Source organism: Muscardinus avellanarius, assembly GCF_963383645.1.
Source record: "Muscardinus avellanarius genome assembly, chromosome: 9".
NCBI classification, from domain to species: Eukaryota; Metazoa; Chordata; class Mammalia; order Rodentia; family Gliridae; genus Muscardinus; species Muscardinus avellanarius.
The window spans coordinates 81,519,302-81,537,319 of NC_137795.1; the positions used below are offsets into that span (position 1 = coordinate 81,519,302).

The 18,018-nt window shown below is 36.4% G+C and overlaps 1 protein-coding gene across 1 annotated transcript in view; it reads left to right on the forward strand.

Moving 5' to 3' along the window:
• The window catches only part of CPED1 (cadherin like and PC-esterase domain containing 1), a gene marked incomplete at both ends in the record, with an annotated part of 287,330 nt that overhangs the window by 155,551 nt on the left and 113,761 nt on the right, over positions 1–18,018 (forward strand). Inside the window, 2 exons of the mRNA XM_080701788.1 lie at positions 3,424–3,610; positions 4,814–4,982. Of these exons, the coding sequence (XP_080557914.1) occupies positions 3,424–3,610; positions 4,814–4,982 (356 nt within the window). The remainder of the gene's footprint in view (positions 1–3,423; positions 3,611–4,813; positions 4,983–18,018) is intronic.

The window sequence follows — 18,018 nt, forward strand, 5'->3', positions numbered from 1 at the left end:
TGATCTCAACATAATATTCTCCAGGTCTTTCCATCTTCGTTTGAGAATGACATGATTTTGTTCTTCTTTATTGCTGAGTAGGATTACACTGTGTGTGTTTCCCATAATTTTGCAATTCATTCATCTGTTGATGGAAACCTAATTTGGTTCCATATTTTGATTATTACAAATTGTGCTGCTATGAACATGGGAATGCATATGTTACTGTGGTTCTCTGATTTCAACCCCTTTGAAAAGATACCCAGGAGTAGTGTAGCCAGATCATATGGTGGATCTATTCCCAGTTTTCTAAGGAATTTCCACACTGATCTCCATAGTGGCTGAACTAGTTTGCACTCCCACTAACAGTGTAAAAGAGTTTTTCTTTCCCCACATCCTCGCCAGAATTTGTTATTTGACTTCTCTATGCCTGCCACTCTGATTGGGGTTAGATGGAATCTCAGCATAGTTTGATTTCCATTTTCTCGATGGATAATGATTTTGAACATTTTTTCATGGGATTATTGGCCATTTGTACCTCTTCTTTTGTGAAGTGTCTATTCAGTTCAGTTGCCCAGTACTTGATTTTTTGTTTTGCTGGTGTAGAGGCTTTTGAGTTATTTGTGTATTCTGGATATGAGTCCTCTATCTGAGTGGTGGCTGGTAAAGATCTTCTCCCATTCTGTGGGATTTCTTTTTAGGTTCTTGATGGTTTCCTTTGATGAGAAGAAACTTTTTAGTTTGATGCCATCACACTTGTTAATTCTTGCTTTAATTTCCTGAGCTTTGGAGGTCTTGTTGAGAAAGTTACTATATGTTGAAGTGTTGAGCCAATGCCCTCCTCTAATAACTTCACAGTCTCTGGTCTAATTTCTAAGCCTTTTATCCATCTTGAGTTGATTCCTGTGCACAATGAGAGGTAAGGATTTAATTCCATCTTTCTACAAAAGGATAGCCAGTTCTCCCAGCACCATTTGTTGAAAAGGCTGTCTTTTCTCCAACATATGAGTTTGGGTCCTTTGTCAAAGATCAATTGACTATAGGTGTGTGGGTTTGTTTCTGTATCTTCTATTCTGCTCCATTGATCTGTATACTTGTTATTGTGCCAATATCATGCTGTTTTTACTACTGTTTATCTGTAGTATAATTTGAAGTCAGGGATTGTGATGCCTCCTGCAAGGTTCTTATTGCAGAGAATTGCTTTGGCTATTATGGGTCCTTTCTTTCTTCATATAAAATTCATGACTAATTTTTCTAGGTCTATGAAGAATGTTGTTGGTATTTTGATAGGAATTGCATTGAATCTGTAGATCACTTTTGGTAGAATGGCCATTTTGATAATATTTATTCTATCCATGAGCAGGAGATCTTTCCATCTTCCGAGGTCGTCTTCAATTTCTTTTTTTAATGTTTTATAGTTTTCATTGTAGAGGTGTTTTACATCTTTTTACTAGTTTATTGATAAACTAGTCCTACCTGGAGTTTCGCAATTAATCTTTCTATTTTTATTATATGCTATAAGATGTTGTTTTAAAAATTGACGATGCCTCAGAACAGGGGGGGATTATCTTTAAGAGTCGAGGCTGTTTTTATGCTTAATTTGAGTTACAATTTTTCTCTCAAGAGAGTAATAAAACTCTGTGGTTTAAAAAAAAATCCATTAAAAGCAGTCCAAACTTCAAACAGCTTTTCCCTGTGCACTTGCCAAATAGGTTAAACAGCCTGCTCCCACCATGCTTCTCGTTGGCTTCTCAGTAGATCTAGGGTAAGCTGGCAAGTTGGAACAGGGTTGGGAAAGGTGCCAAGGCAGCACCAGGTGTTTGTAGGTGGCAACCTTGATAATGCAGCTGAGATGTCAGAACTTAATCACCTTTCAAGTGGGGGCTCTGGGATACAGTACTCAAGCCAGAGATGGAAAGTTTTTGAAGAGACCAAAATTAAGGACTTGTTAAAATCTTGATGAAGAAAATAATTGCATGTTTATTTCATCTCATATGGGGCCGATATCTAGTTTCTAATGAATGCAAATATTCTTGTACACTATTTAAGTGAAACATAAAAAGAAATGTAAAAAATGGAAAATACAGGAAATATATCCAATGGGGCATGGTGGTGCACGTGTGTAAACTCAGTACTTGGGGAGGCTGAGGCAGGAGGATAACAGGCTTGAGGCCAGTCTCATCAAGTAATGAGACTCTCATCAACCTAGTGAGACCCTGTTTGAAAATTAAAAAAAAAAAGCCAGGCTTGGTGGCACATGCTTGTAATTTTAGCATTTGGGAGGCTGAGACAGGAGGATCATGGTTCATGGCCAGCCTCAACTACTACTTAGTGAGACCCTTTGCAATTCAGTGAAAAATAGGGCTGATAATGTAGCTCAGAGCTAGGATGCCATGGGTTCCATACCCAGTACCAAACACACACACACACACACACACACACACACACACACACACAATAAAAATAAGGTGGGCGTGGTAGCGCACGCTTGTAATCCCAGCGTTTGGGAGGCTGAGACCGGAGGATTGTGGTTCACGGCCAGCCTCATCTAATTAGTGAGGCCCTCCTCAACTTAGTGAGACCCTGTTTCAAAATAAAGAATAAGAAAATAGGGCAGGATATGTAGCTTGGAAGTCAAATGCTTCTAGGTTCCATCTCCAGACCCGCAAAAATAAATAAATAAAATGAATGAATAAATAAATAAATAAATAAATAAAATTAGGGCTGAGGATGTAGTTCAGAGATCGAATGTTCTTGGGTTCAATTCTTATCAATACACACACACACACACACACACACACACACATACATACACACAGGTCATACTGAGCAGAATATAGAATATCCCTTTTTATATTTTGTGGCATTTTCCTCTGTTGAGGTTCCTGGGAACGAAGGGTGTAATGATCCTTGAGGATGTTTTTTTCGAGTGTTTGGGGCAGTCCTGGAGTTCACGTTCTTTCCTCTACCTACTGTGGATAAGCTACTCTATCACCCTAATCGCAGTTTAGTTTAATGACACTTCCCGTTAAGAGACTTCCTCGTTGCCTGTTGGTTCCCGTCTATCACCACTCCATAGAGCCATTGCCTCCTTTCACAGAGTTGCTTGATATATGCCATTGATGTTGCCAAAATGTTATCAATCTACAGGAAAGACATTTCCCACCTTCTGTGCCTTTAAACTTTCAAGGGCTGAGCAAAAAGAAAAAAAAATCTGTACACCACCAACTAAAGTAAACAGCTGTTATATGTAAATTCTACAATATCTGACAAACTGAAAATCCAGCTGAAGCCATAAATCACTTATAACCAGGATGCCAAATGGACAGCCAGCAGTGATCACTGGAATTTTCAAAGGAGTTAGAGAAAAAATACTTTAGACATATATGACTTAAAAATATCAATCCACTTAATAGTTTTTTTCATTGTTTTGTTTTCTAACAGATAAAGACTCTGTGTGTCATATCAAGCAGATCTTTACACATCCACATGTGGAACTAAGTCCTGAATTTAACCCAAAGATCAAAAATTATTACTCTGAAGTCCCATTTGATGTGGTAACAGTGACCATCGGAGCAGAGACCTCTAAGTGTCGGTGCCAGGTGCACCTGTATGAGCAGGCGGGGCCCAGGTATGTGGACGCTCCTCTCCTGGGCTGGGTGGAGCCACTCCCTGGGAAGCAGACAGCTGATGGAACCATTAAAAGTGGTTCAGGAAAGACAAACCTCAGATCATTTGGAGAGATTGCCAGAGTGTGAAATCCTTACCCTTTTAGGGCAAGAATTACAATGAACACACTGGGCCAGAAATAGTGCTACATGCCTGTAATCCCAGGACTGGGAAGCTGAGACAAGAGGACAGCCTTGGCAGTGTGGTGAGACCTTGTCTCAGAATAAAAACAAAATTCTGCTGGGGGTATAGCCTGAGGTAGAATGCCCTTGGTTCAATTCCCAGTACCACAGAAAAGAAAAAGAAAAAAAAAGAACATATTGGTTCTCTATTTATCTATAATCTTTGTAACAACATTGTAATAAGAGAATCTTATTATACAGAATATTAAGAAGAATCTAAAGGAACATTCTTTGTTGTCTGCCTCTTGTTTTCTTATCATTGATGTCAATCTTGCTGAATAGTAACTTCTTTCTACTCCCTAGCTAAATCCTGAAGTCTATGGATAGTTGGTGGTTCATTGCTTAAACATGTTGGTGATAATTTTTGGGCATAGTACCACGAACTTCTCTAGCCTCACAGGAATTTCTTTTCTATACATTCTTTTGAACATCACCAAATCTTTTGTCTATAATTTTGAAGAGGACAGTGGAAGCTTATTATTGGCTGTTTCCATGTCATAGGGAAAGAAAGTCACTTAGTAGTTCTGGTAGCAGAAAGAAAAGAGGATTTGAGTCACCCAACCCAGATCTCATCTCTGGCTCTACCATATAATTTTGGGCAATTTGTTTATTGCTACTACTTTATGATCTCTATATTTAAAATAGGAATCATCACAGTTTGTGTACAGAGTTATTGTAAGTATTAAAGATGATGGATGACTTTGACAAGGGGTAAAAAAATACTAGATTTTTTTTCCTGCTTTATTACTGGAGGTCCTGGTTCTCTCTGTAAGATGACTTTTGGCATAGCAAAGTACCATGAAACAAATGTTTAGTTTCTTTTTCATATTTTAGATTTCTCATGAAATTTTATAGGCCTTGACAGGTTAAATGCATTTAATAAATGTTGATTTCTGAATCAGTTGGGGCTGATTAAATGTCCCTTATTTATATTTATTCTGTTTTACTCTCCCTCTTCCTCATCCTGTTCCCTCTCTCTGCAGCCTTGTCAACTACCCCCTGGGCTTAGGAATGAACAGAATCTCAATGTTTGTGGTGGGAGAATCTCCAACAGGGGGTGAGACACTGGTCACCTATAAACTCACCATCTACAGAGAAGACCGCCCTAGTCTGCCTTTCTTTGAGGACTTCAGGGCCTGTGGTTTTGTGCAGGTAAGTGAATTTTACATTTGCATGGAGTTGAACTGGGAATGATTTTTTAACCCAGGTGAAAACTGCCAAATGAAAATTGTTACAAGAAATTGTATGCTCTTAAATCGAAACTGTGGTCTTTGGGAAAGGGCAAAAGTCCCAGGCAGGTATCTAAGGCACTTCATTGTGAGTGGTTTTCTTTATAATGTGGTGTCTCCTCCCTGCTCTTGTTGTGTTCAGTGGGCTTATTGTGGTTACTATTTTTAAAAAGGTCTGAGTACTAACACTTAGTTAGGAAATTGGTTTCACATTTTTCCTTAAAATCGTGCTGTTTTTCTTGGATTTATCCCTGGATCTACTTTTGAAATTTTAAACTAGATTCGATGGAATTTATTTTAAAGAATGAGAGAAATACTTATGGAACTTTTTTACAGAATGAATAATGAATAAATAAAATTGAGTTTACTTGGGGTAGATATATTTCTCGTATCCTATTCATTTCCCAAGCCTGCAGTTTCTCCTTCAAGCAACATAAGTCATTCTATAGCCATGTAGGAAGAGGACTGTTAACCTAAGAGTTTGTTCTGTTCAGTGGCTTTGTTCTCTACTTCTCCCTTATTGTTTTAGGATTCTATGCATAACCGTTTACATTTTCCAACATGATATATATTATACATGATTGCAAGAAAGTAGTAATTGGCACTCTTATCATATATCCACTAATCCACTCAGAAAGTATAGCTGCAAATGCACTTATGTATGTCAAAAGGCTATATAAGCTACTGGGAACTTTGAAGTACAGAGGATTAAAGAAGGAGAAAAAAGGTCCAACTGGGTAGCGTGGGTGTCATATTTGTTTGTAGTTCTACTTGGTGGCCAGACTCAGTGATTCTGCCCCTGCACTATCACATCCACTGTCACATCTATTTCAAAAAGCTTAATATTTTGCAATGGAACCTGTCCACGAGATGTCTATTTGACAAGGAAACAAATATCTGTAATGTTTGAATTTTCACCAAGGCAAAGGGTATTTCAAATTGTATAGATAGATAATGGTCTAAAGCAAGATAAAAATATTTATTCTGAATGCCATTGATAGGTGTACTTAATTTTAAAAAGATAGTATAGAATTCCACGGTCAAACATGTTTATAAAGTAATAGATAAAACAAAGATAGCTATGTTTTTCAACTGTAGTATTTCTCCAAATCTTTAATATACTAATTTAAATGACAGTCCTTTAAAAAGAAATTATATGTGTGCTGAATTTCCATGGTAACCTAATGTCACTTTTGTGAGATATTAATATTTGTTTTATTGAAGAAATATTTGTCTAAAGTTTGGAGAAAACTTATAATATGTTCTCCACTTTTCAGTTTGCTTTATTTGGCTTTCTATATCCAAGTCTTTTCCTAAATTGAAAAACAAACAATAGAGCCAGGCCAAAAATGCTAAAACAAAATAAAACAACATCAACAACAACAAACCTAGAGAAAATTGTGTGTGTAGTTTTTATTTGTGTGTGTGAGTTTTTATGTGTATGTTTGGGAATATATAATTATTTCCACACTAAGCTTTCTTACCTTTTTTGGTAGAACATTTTTTTCATATATTTTAGTGTTTAAAATATTTGATGACTTTGAAAAACAACGACTCTACCAATAAATCTAAACCTATATGTATTCTATAATGTTATAGAATAACCTAGTTATATACTCAAGATAAATAAAGTTTATATCCACTAAAGGACATACAAAATCTTCATATCAGTTCTATTCATCGTAGCTGAAAGCAAGAAACAATTCAATAAAGAAATAAATATGATATAATTGTGATATTTAAAAATAGCCAGGTGTGGTGGTGCATGTCCATAATCCCCGTACTTGGGAGGATCAAAGTTTTGAGGTCAGTGACAGCAATTTAGGGAGACTAGTTTGAAACAAAATACATACATACATACATACATACATACATACATACATAGCTGGGGATGTAGCATGGAGGTAGAGTGCTCCTGGGTTCGGTCCCCAGTACCAAAAACAAAAAAGAGGTGATACACAAACATTTGAAGAATCTTCAAAACTTTAAGTTGCTAAAAAGACATACAGACATGCTTTATTTCAGTTATATGAAATTTAAGAATAGGAAAAACTAACCTATGATGATAGAAATAAGAAGAAGAGTAGTTGTCTAGAAAGTATGAATAGCTCTAAGCATAAGAAAACTTTTTAGGTAAATGTCCTACATCTTGATCTAGGTGGTGGTAACATAAATAACCAGGTGGTATATAGATACATACTGAGTTAATTAACTGTGCACTTAAGATTAGTAAAATTTTCTGTATACAAATTATTAGAAGCATAAAATATGTATATGTTTAGATATATTTGCATAAACTTTGCCTCAGTAAAGTAAGTAAAAAGCTTGTATGCAAATATATGCAAACATACACATTCCTTCATGCTATGCTTTGATCTTCTGAGACATGCTTCCTTTCTCCAATATTGATAAGAAGCAAGTTAATCACCACACAATTTCATTGGAATATAGATGATTATATTTGGAATTTGTTACTATAATATGAAGAAAAATATTAGAAAATTCTTGTGGGATATTCTACAGATAATTGCAGAAAAGTATTTCAGACATCTATAAGAACTCTTTCCAGAAAGGTCTTAAGTTTATGTGTTGTCTTACTATTAGTACTATATTTTATAACATGGGAAAATGTCTAATAGCATTTTCTAGCCTTTTCTTTGGAAACTGTCTACTGGAGCAGAAAAATGAGGCATGAATAATGTGGATTGTATTAGACACTTGGCTAACCACAATCAGCTTGAGGAAGTGGGCCAAGTCAGTATAGCACAGGTAGGATTTTCTCACAACAGATTCCAGCTAAACTTCATGTCCACAGCCCTTTCCTTTATTCTTTTTTTTTTTTCAGTAATAGAGATTGAACCTAGGACACGATACCTCTGAGCTACACCTCCAGTCCTATTTTTTTATTCTTTACTTTGAAACAGGGTCTCACTAAGTTGCAGAAGGCCTCACTATGTAGTGAGGCTGGCCATGAACCTGTGATTCTCCTGTCTCAGCATCCCAAGTACTGGAATTACATGCATGTGCCATCTCACCTGGCTAGAATCATCAAATTTAAGATTGTATTTTCTGAACCATTCTCAATTTTACCCAAAAAGAAAAAAAAAAGTGGTTATAAAGAAATTATGACTATGAACATCCAGCATTATTCTTTAATGCTTATTCTTGTAAGGGTCTCTAGGTGTCACTGCAATCTGATAACATGACAAAGGTTCCAATACAAAGAAGGCACAAGGGCTAACATTTCTAATCTCATATCAATTCTCAGATATTTGGGGATTTCCAAGTAAAGTTAATAGCTAAACAGGTATGCAGCCTGAGACTTAACCGTTGGCTTTCCAAACTGTCTATATTCTGTCAATAACAATAATAGTGCTGTCATTGGATTCTTTAGGGCAGAAGTCCGATGTAGAACTATTGCAGAATAAATGATAGACTAGTCAGTTTGAGTCCCACGAGTCTATGCATGCAATCCTAAAAGGAAATAAATACACCTTTAATGATAATTTATTCATTGGTAAAGGGGAAAACATTACAATTTCTTCTTACGTTTCAAATAAAATTTGGATCTAATAGATGACATTTTAGTCTATTTTTGCTGCTGTAACAAAAGGCCTGAGTAATTTATAAAAGACAGAAATTTATTCCTCCTAGTTCTTGAGGCTGAGAAGTTGGAGACAAAGCACTAGCATTTGGTGTCTGTTGAGGGCCTTCTTGATACATCCTTATATGGCAAAGGGGCAAAAAGGACAAAAACAAAACATTCTCTGTCCCCAAATGGGAGAAGAGCCAAAGAGGAGGAAAAGAGGGAGAGAAAGGGTGGCCCTAAGCTACTTCTTTCTAGCCCTTTCTTAAGACGCTAATACAGTGAATACTATGCCCTTAGGACTCAATCATATTCCCCAAAGCCCTACCTCTTAATATTACTACAGTGAAGATTAAATTTCAACACATTGATTTTGGAAGACATTCAGACCATAATAAACACAAAAGATGACCCATCTTAAAATATTTTAAAAAGGAGAGTTTACTTTATGATTAACTAAGTCTCCTAATTCCCCCCTCCCCGTTCTTACCTTTCAGGCATTAACTGTTCACTTCATCATTTCACCAATGACTAACAGGAAAGAGAATCAAATATAAAGCATATCATTCAATTTAAAAATCAACTATCAGAATATTTTGGTGAATCATAACTTAATTGTTAGAGATTTTGTATCATTTATATTTTCAAACATTGTTAAATACCTACTTAGCTACTTTGAACTACTGAACTTACCTGAAGCCTATATTTCAGTTATTATTATGCCAACTGGAAACTATCTATGGTAGCCACAGAAGCAACTCTTAGTTTAGTTATTATGGATGAGAGAGGAAGAGCTAATTTATATGATTGATATAAATACCTAAATCAGGAACAGGGTGTCTTGACCTCATAACTATTGACATTTGGAGCTGGGTAATTACCTGCTTTAGAAAGCTATTTCTTGCATTTTGTGATACTTAGCATCATCTCTGGTCCCTACCCACTAGATCCTAAGAGTAGATCTTTTGCCCAAGTTGTGACAAATAAATACACGTCTGCTGAGGGGAAAAGTCAACCACAGCAGAGAACCAGATTCAAAGAAGTAAAGTTTCTACTTTTCTATGCTCCTGTGTATTCACTCGAAGTGAGCATAATTTAAGGGAAATCCTTTACTATTGTATGCTAGAGAACTATTTTTATTTTTTCATCCTTATATTTTTAATAACTTCTAGTCAGTGGTAACCATTCTGGCAGCTCATTATTCTACTTATTCATCTGCCTTTTTTGGTATAATGTGATTATTATAATCACAAATATGCCTTCAATTATAGAAAACATGTTCTCAACGAAACAAAAACATCATATACCTGACTGTAATTTCATTTTGATTTACCCATAAGTAGTATAATATTTTGTAGTTAGGAAGAAATATTTAGGAAGTAATAAACAAACTGTTATTGAAGATAAAAATGTCATGTTTAGGAATTAATAAAATATATTTATGTTCTGAGGAAATTAAAATACATATGGAGAAGTATTTCTTTTAATACCCCTATCCAAATCAAAAAGAATTTTAACATGGATAACAATATAACATCTACAGAGGTGATGTGTATAGATGATCTACTGCCTCATAGACATTTTGCCCTCAAAGTCTAATGCCAGAGTAGAGCCATAAATAAAATCTATAGAAAGGTCATATAGCCAAAGCCTAGGAGGCTGTGTTTCGTGGATCTTTTTGCTAGAACCAGTTTTCATCTTAAAACATATTACAATTCACAAAGAGAAAATAGTTTCCCCCCCCCCCACTTAGAACTGAAGATTAAACCCAGGGGCATTCTACTTCTGAGCTACACCCCAGCCATATTTTATTTTTTTATTTATTTTATTTTATTATTTTTTGTTTTGTTTTGTTTGAAACAGAGCCTCACTAAATTGCTAAGAGTCTCACTAAGTTGCTGTGGCTGGCTTCACACAATCCTCCTGTCTCAGCCTCCTAAATACTAGAATTACAGGTGTGTCCCACCATGCCAGATGAAAATAGTATTTTTTTTTTTGTGGTACTGAGGATTTAACCCAGGGGCATTCTAGTTATAAGCTACACCCCCATCCATATTTGATTTCATTTTATTTTTTGGTTTTGAAACAGAGTCTCACTAAGTTGCTGAGGCTGTCTTCAAACCTGCAATCCTCCTGTCTCATCCTCCTAAATACTGGAATTACAGGTGTGCACCACCATGCCAGGTGAAAATAGTACATTTTTGTGATACTGGGGATTAAACCAAGGGGCATTCTACCTCTTATCTACACTTCCAGACCTATTCTTTATTCTTTATTTTGAAACAGGGTCCCACTAAGTTGCAGAGGGCCTCACTAAGTAGCTGAGGCTGGTCTTGAAATTGTGATCCTCCTGTCTCAGCCTCCCAAATACTGGGATTACAAGTGTGTGCCACCATGCCCAGCTTGAAAATAGTGTTTTTTAAAAAGATTTTTCTATCATTTAGAATTTTATAGCATCTATCATTTAAAGTTGGCACTTGCTGCTATATTAAAAAGATTTAGAACCAAGTGTGGTGGCGCAAGCTTGTAATCCCTGCGCTTGGGAGGCGGAGACAGGAGGATCGTGCAGGTTTGAAGCCAGCCTCGCTGGCTTAAGAGACCCTGTTTACAAATTAAAAAAACAAAAAAACATAAAATAGGTCTGGGAGTGTAGCCCAGAGGTAGAAGGGTTTCCATGAACCCCAGGACCACAATAATAATAATAATAATAATAATAATAATAATAATAATAGCCATTTAGATGCTGAATTAATAAATGATGTGTGAACGGCTCCAATTATGTATTTCAAAATCATCTATAATCCTCTCGTTTATTTTTTGCACCCTCCCAACATCACAGAGGAATCATAAAATAGCTCAAATTAATAGTTTCCTGATATGTTAGAAAATACAATAATAGTAGTCTATTTATCTATAATTATTTAATAAAACCTATCAGTTTCCAAAGTTGCAATTTCCATTAAATATCCCATTAAATATCCATTTTTTGTTGTTTTTATTTACCTTGCTTACTACAATTTGCTGGAGGAATGTGATTTATTTTTTAAGAATAGAAAGTGCTGTGGTGAAATGCTGTCCACCAGTCTGAGTTAAGTACACACAATACACTTAGTTCTTAATGCTGCAAAGAAAGACAGTAGCAGCAGAGGCGGCTGTAAGAAGTGTTTGTAGAACTCTTATCATCTGCCAGGCATTCAAATCAACACTTTACCTTTTTTTTTTTGCTTATTTTAGTGTTTGGTATGACCCCCAACACAAGTAATTTTGTTATCCCCTCTCCTTTTTTCTTATAATGTATGAAGAAACTAAGTTTAGAAAGCTTATCTAAACTTCCTATATAACAGATGTAATTGGTGGCAAACGTGGGATTTGAGTATAGAAGCCCCTGGGTTTACAGTGCAGCCATATCCCATCAAACCTTTCCTTTCTATGTGAACATCTCCTAAGTCTAAAATTTATTAACTACAACTAACCTACCAAACATTTTAGATTAGCCTCACCTGCTTAAACTTGCTCAGAAATTCAAACATTTTCCTAGGGACCTAGAATTACTGTGTGCCAGAGACTCAGTGCTTACTGTGCCTAGTACAGAAGTTGGTCTGACCTTATACTTCTCTCTGAAGAATCTATAGCATGGATGCCCACCGATTTATCAATGCCCTACACTGTATGCATACTTTCAAGTTTCGTTGCTCTTTAGGGTAAACACTTAACCTTTGCAGTACTGGAAACACTTTGGTAAACACTTAACCTTACAGCAAGTTGGAGGATGAGTCATCTTTTTTCTAGCAGAAGCCTGCAAAGTGGGGAGTGAAGTTAAATGTCCTGCCTGTGAGCAGGCACACACACACACCCTGGCATTGTGAGTGCATAGACTTCTTTCTTGTTGGAAAGAAAGCATTTGCATACCTTTAAGGCATGGGAATCTTGGTCTGGCATTCAATTTTCTTTAAAAGCAGTCAGAGATGAGAGGGGTGGGCTCTTTAATTAATGACCCACTTTAGCACTTAAGTAAAATGAGCTTTCTTTGTTGATGAAAGAGTGATATTAAAACACTCAGCTCACAAGTTAATGTAACTTATGGTCAGATAAGTTACTATTTAAATAAAAACTTTTGCTCAGTACATCTGTTCTGCCTGTTCCTCCAGCCCACATCTGCTTCCTTTACTAGAAGAAGCAAACTTTTACTACCGTTGACACAGCAGAGACAGACAGTACAACCTGGAACAGACTCAGATCTGCCTGGCTTCTGACAGTATCCATTTTTCTCTGAGTGCAGACTTCTGCTGCCTTCCTTCAGTTTTGCTGGAAGATTTTGCTTGAAGATTTTTGCCTTCTACAAATTAGTCTGTCTTCTGAACTGGACAGGGAAATAGGAAGAAACCTTTGGAGGTTTTCTGAAGTTTAAAAAAAAATATTTTGTTGCAGTAACTGGATTTCAAACATGATATTTGAAACTTCAAAGGAGGCTTTAACTCAAGATGAAGGAAATCTTTTTGATAACTTCAACCCCTAATACCCAATTTTGTGGGTTTTAGTTGGTCCAAAAGGCCCCTATCTCTTATATCTCTCCTTCTCTATATTCTTTCCTGTTTCTCAAGTCCAAACGAACTGTAGCCAAGGTGCACTCCAAGAGAATACTGGTGGTCAGATCTTTTAGGCATTTTTGGAAGACCTTCTCCCACAAGCAAACCAACTCTAGAATGTGATTTTTATTTTTAGAGACATTTTTATTTTTTATTTATTTTTTATTGGAGCAGTGTCGCCATACATCTTAATGGAGTATAAGATGTTAGAGGCATAAATGCACACATCACTTTTGCCCGTACCCAATTCCAACTCCATTCTCACCCCCCTTCCTCCTTCTCGTGTTTGGCTTAGTGATTGACTTTCTTCCCTCTTCCCGCTCCCATCACACCCAGTCAGGCCTCCTTATTTGCTCATCTATGGTTTCTCCTCCTTCGTCTAGAGTTCCTCCTATGACCCCTTTTCTCCTTAGCTTTCACATATTGGGGAAAGCATGTGATTTCTTACTTTTGTGATTAACTAATCCCACTTAGCATAATGTTCTCCATTTCCATCTGTTTCCCTGTAAATGAAGTAATTATGTTCTTCTTTACGGCTGCATTGTAGTCATACATCTTAATGGGTACAAGATGGTAGAGGCATACATGCGTATATCACACTCATTTAGCCCTTCCACAATTTCCACCCTGTTCCCTCCCCCTCCCTCCTTCTCATGTTTAGCTTAGTGATTGACCTTGATGTTTGTGAATGTACATCATGTACCTTAAGGAATTTTCCTCTTTTCTCCCTCCCATCTTCCTTAGTTAGGTCTCCTTATTTGCTCATCTATGGTTTCTCCTTCTTCATCTAGAGTTCCTCTTACTATCCTTTTTCTCACTAGTTTATACATATTAGAGAGAACATAGAAAAGGACATTTTTTAAACAGCAAAGTTTGGCTTTCTGTAGGACCAGTAAAATCAAATGATTCCTTTGGACCAGTTGTTCTTAATCATTTGGGGGAAGTAAGTTACCCCATGAAAGGAGATGGAAGTTCTGACTTTTCGATTTAAGAAATTACAAATGCCCAATGCTGGAAACTATTTGAGAAGGATGACGAATCCCAGGCAAAAACTTTTATCCTCGTAGCTCACAATCTGAAACAAAACATCACTGACAGTGATAAACATAATAAGGACAATGCCATTTTTGCATAAATATATAGATGATTATACTTCAATTTCCTGAGTACCTCTTTCATTTCGGGAAATGTACCAAGGGTATATGTACATTGTTTTATTTGTGGTTCTAAAAAAAGAAAAGGTCATTGGTGTCTATATAACAATATAACATTTTGGAATCTTGTGTGGTCTTCATTAGCACATAGAATCAGCAATTGTTCTCTCAAAACATAATGCCACCAAATCTGATATTTACCCTAAAAATCAACATCTGTAAGGGCCTACTCTAACCAGGGTTTCCTCCTCGCTGACTCAGAAGGTGGTTATGAGATGTAGGTAATGATATTCCTGAAAACACGGGAGAAGTTCATCTTCTACCATTGGGGCTATTTATATTGTCATTCATCAGAGATACCATTGTACCTGCTTTCAGCACGTTGTTTTTTGTTCAAAGCAAACTCAGCCCCATGTTTCCATTAAGTAATGCTGAGGACATTTCCACAAGCATTCAACTATTCCTTTCAATAGCATGTGTTTGAGGGACAAGAATGGGGAATGGGCATTCCTTTGTGGATGGCTTCACCAAGCGCAGAACTATAGGCAGGTTCAACACGTGTTCCCTGAAGACACAATTGGGCACTTTGCTGTCTGATATCTTTAACATCTGTTGAAAAGGCTGCTAATTTGACTTTTTCACCAAAATTCTTTTTTTAGGTAGGACTGAGTTTAAAACTCTCTCAAACAGAGCAGGCTCCCTATTCCAGTGTCCCTGCTCTGGTCAGAACCTCTTTCTCCAGCTGCGTGGTACAGACTTTCACTGAATTACATGTCCCCTCCCACTTTCTCCATCTAATGATTTGGAAAAGATATATTGCATGTGGGATTCTTGACCTGACATAATATTTTAAAATTATATTCTTGATGAAGTTAAGAGACCTGGGTTTCAAAGGCATAGGAAATATCAGGGAGGGGGGAAATGAAATAATCTCTCTTACTTTGATCAAAATACAATTTGTGCTGTCGGGACTTGAGACACAGCTCACTTCTTACTTGCTGGAGACCTGAGGCAAGTGCCTCATTCATCATTTAGGGACAGCTATAGGACCAATTCTAGAAATTCATTTTAAGGAAAAACTAAGTTAATAAAATCTTGGGACCACGCTTGGGCACAGAAAGAGCTTATAAATTTAAATATACATTTTTAAAAGATAGACAAATTAAATATATATTCATATTGGTATAGAGTAAGGTTCAAAAGAAAGACTTTTTTCTTATTGAAGTCTAATAAAGTATATTGAAGATTTCCAACTTGCTTATATTAAAGTTTAGATTTAATAAGAAAAAATATGAAGAGTTTTGCAGAATGAGCTATCTATGCTAAATTGTACAATGAATATGATAAGAAACTCAGAATTGAGTGAAAAGTTTTGCCTTGATCATATATTTTAACTTTGATAGTTGCATGATTAATTTCATGTCATCTTACAAGAAATTTCAGTACAAAAAAGAAGAATTTTTTGTTAAAATTCTATTATCTAGTAGATTCCATTATGGGTTAGGAGATCAATGGTATCAATGCAACATCCATGCCTTTTTTTTTTGGTACTGGGGATGGTCCATTCATAACAACATACCCAGGTTCATTGCTGGTCAGTGGCAGAGTAAGGATGAGAAGCTGGGGTCAAGTATCAACCTCTTGACAGTTCGTAGTTGTGCCTTTCGTGGAAGATCTGTTGGATCCAGACACAGATATGTTTCCTGAGTTTGCTTACAGCTCCATATCCTCAAGAGGGTCATGGACACAGAAACATTAATTCTAAGTTATAAAATGAGGATGGATTCCAAATGTGCTGACTACTCTCCTGGACTAAAAAAGCTCCCTATTTTTTCCATAGAACATGGACCTGGCTGCTTCATGCCTTTATTTGTTGAGTCTTAGCAGCATTGTCTTGGTTTCACATGATGTAAACACTGTAAAAAAAACTTTTTAATGAAAGGAATGTAGTATATTTAGAGGCAGTTATAAATCATAACTTAAAAATCTTTCTTGAGCAATGTCTCCAAGGATGAAACCGACTTTGTTAATCTGAACTTCACTAGTTTGCAGATTTGCAGCTGATCGAAAAATGATAGTTTTCTTCTAATGACAATTTTTAGGCCACAGCATCAACATAGAAGAGATAATTATTTTGTCAACCTGGCTGCTGTCTTGAGGCTGCATTTTGGTTAAGAACTAAACAAATAGATTTCTCTGTATCAATATTGGACCTAATGAGAAGCTAATGATTCATTTGAAGTCCCCAAAATAGCCTGCACTGCCTGGGACTCTGGCACCTTCCTGGCCACACTAAGTCTGTCTGTGATCACAGTAACCCCTCTGGCCGGCTGTCCTCCCTGCCAACATGCCACATGCCGCCAAGGAACAACCTCTCACCCCTTTCATATCCAGAGCACAAATATTAGACGAATTTCCTTTGAACCTTGCTTCTTCTTGGCTTGTAACATAGTCTAGCTGCTTAGAAGAAACAGGTTCTGGGAGCCACAGAATCCCTTATTAATGATCTTTTTTTGAGATGCAAATATGAAAAGAATTTTTACATTTCTCCAAGGTATCGAATGCACTGCATCATGATTGCAAAAGATACCCTATTTCTGATTTAATTAGAAGCTGCTGCAGCATGTGCAATATTAACCATCTTGCTCTTAAAAGGAGTACCACGCTTTTTCTGTATAACAATAATCATACTACTAAGTCACAGCCATTTTCTGTATGATGCTCCTTTAGCCACCTTTATGTGTAACTGGCCAGACATCAGCCAATCCATATTTAAATAACTCAATCTAATAAAATGATATGTGCTCCATATTAAGAGGAAGCATTCCAGAATGTTATATTCTTTTTAACACCATTATCCAGTTAGAACATTTTTAACCACAACCATAATAATTTCCAGCTGTCCCAAATCCTAAAAGTAAAGCGCCAACCCCCCCAAATATATTTTGTTACTGGAACATGTGTAAACAATTATGAATATCTAAACCATACTAGGCTTGGTTTTCAAACTCTCTCCAAAACTGTAGGAAAAGAAATGCTTCTAATGAGTATGTTGATAAATACATCCGACTTCAAAAGTTACTTTTGCAGACCAACAGAATAAAGATTTCAATTTTTATCAGGCACAATAAAAAGTGGGATGAAATTTAAGTTTAACATTCAAAAAGAGAAAAGGGCACTCATGCAGCTCACCCTTCTTATTTGGAAAGCTCAGATTTTTCCAAAACTACTTTTGGGATCCTTATGTGGAGAGTTATCAGTCCATCTTTAGTGAGGTCTCCACTCAAGGGAGATCAAAGAGGTTCTCTGACTTGGTCAAAAGTTGTTTGTTTTGTTGTTTCCTTTTCTTTTTCAAAACACAGAACAGAAATACATGGGTCCATTATGCCAAGAAAGAATTTGAAATAATGCACATGTATAAATCCTAAAATACTTCATTTGAAATTATTGTTTTATTTTATTTTATTTTATTTTATTGTTTGAATGCAGTGATACAAGTCTGTAGTCCCAGTACTTGGAAGATTGAGACAGGAGGTTGTGGTCTGAGGCCAGTGCATGATAAATTAGTGAGACCCTGTTTCAAAATTTAAAAAAAGTAAGCTGGGCATGGTGGCGCACGCTTGTAATCCCTGC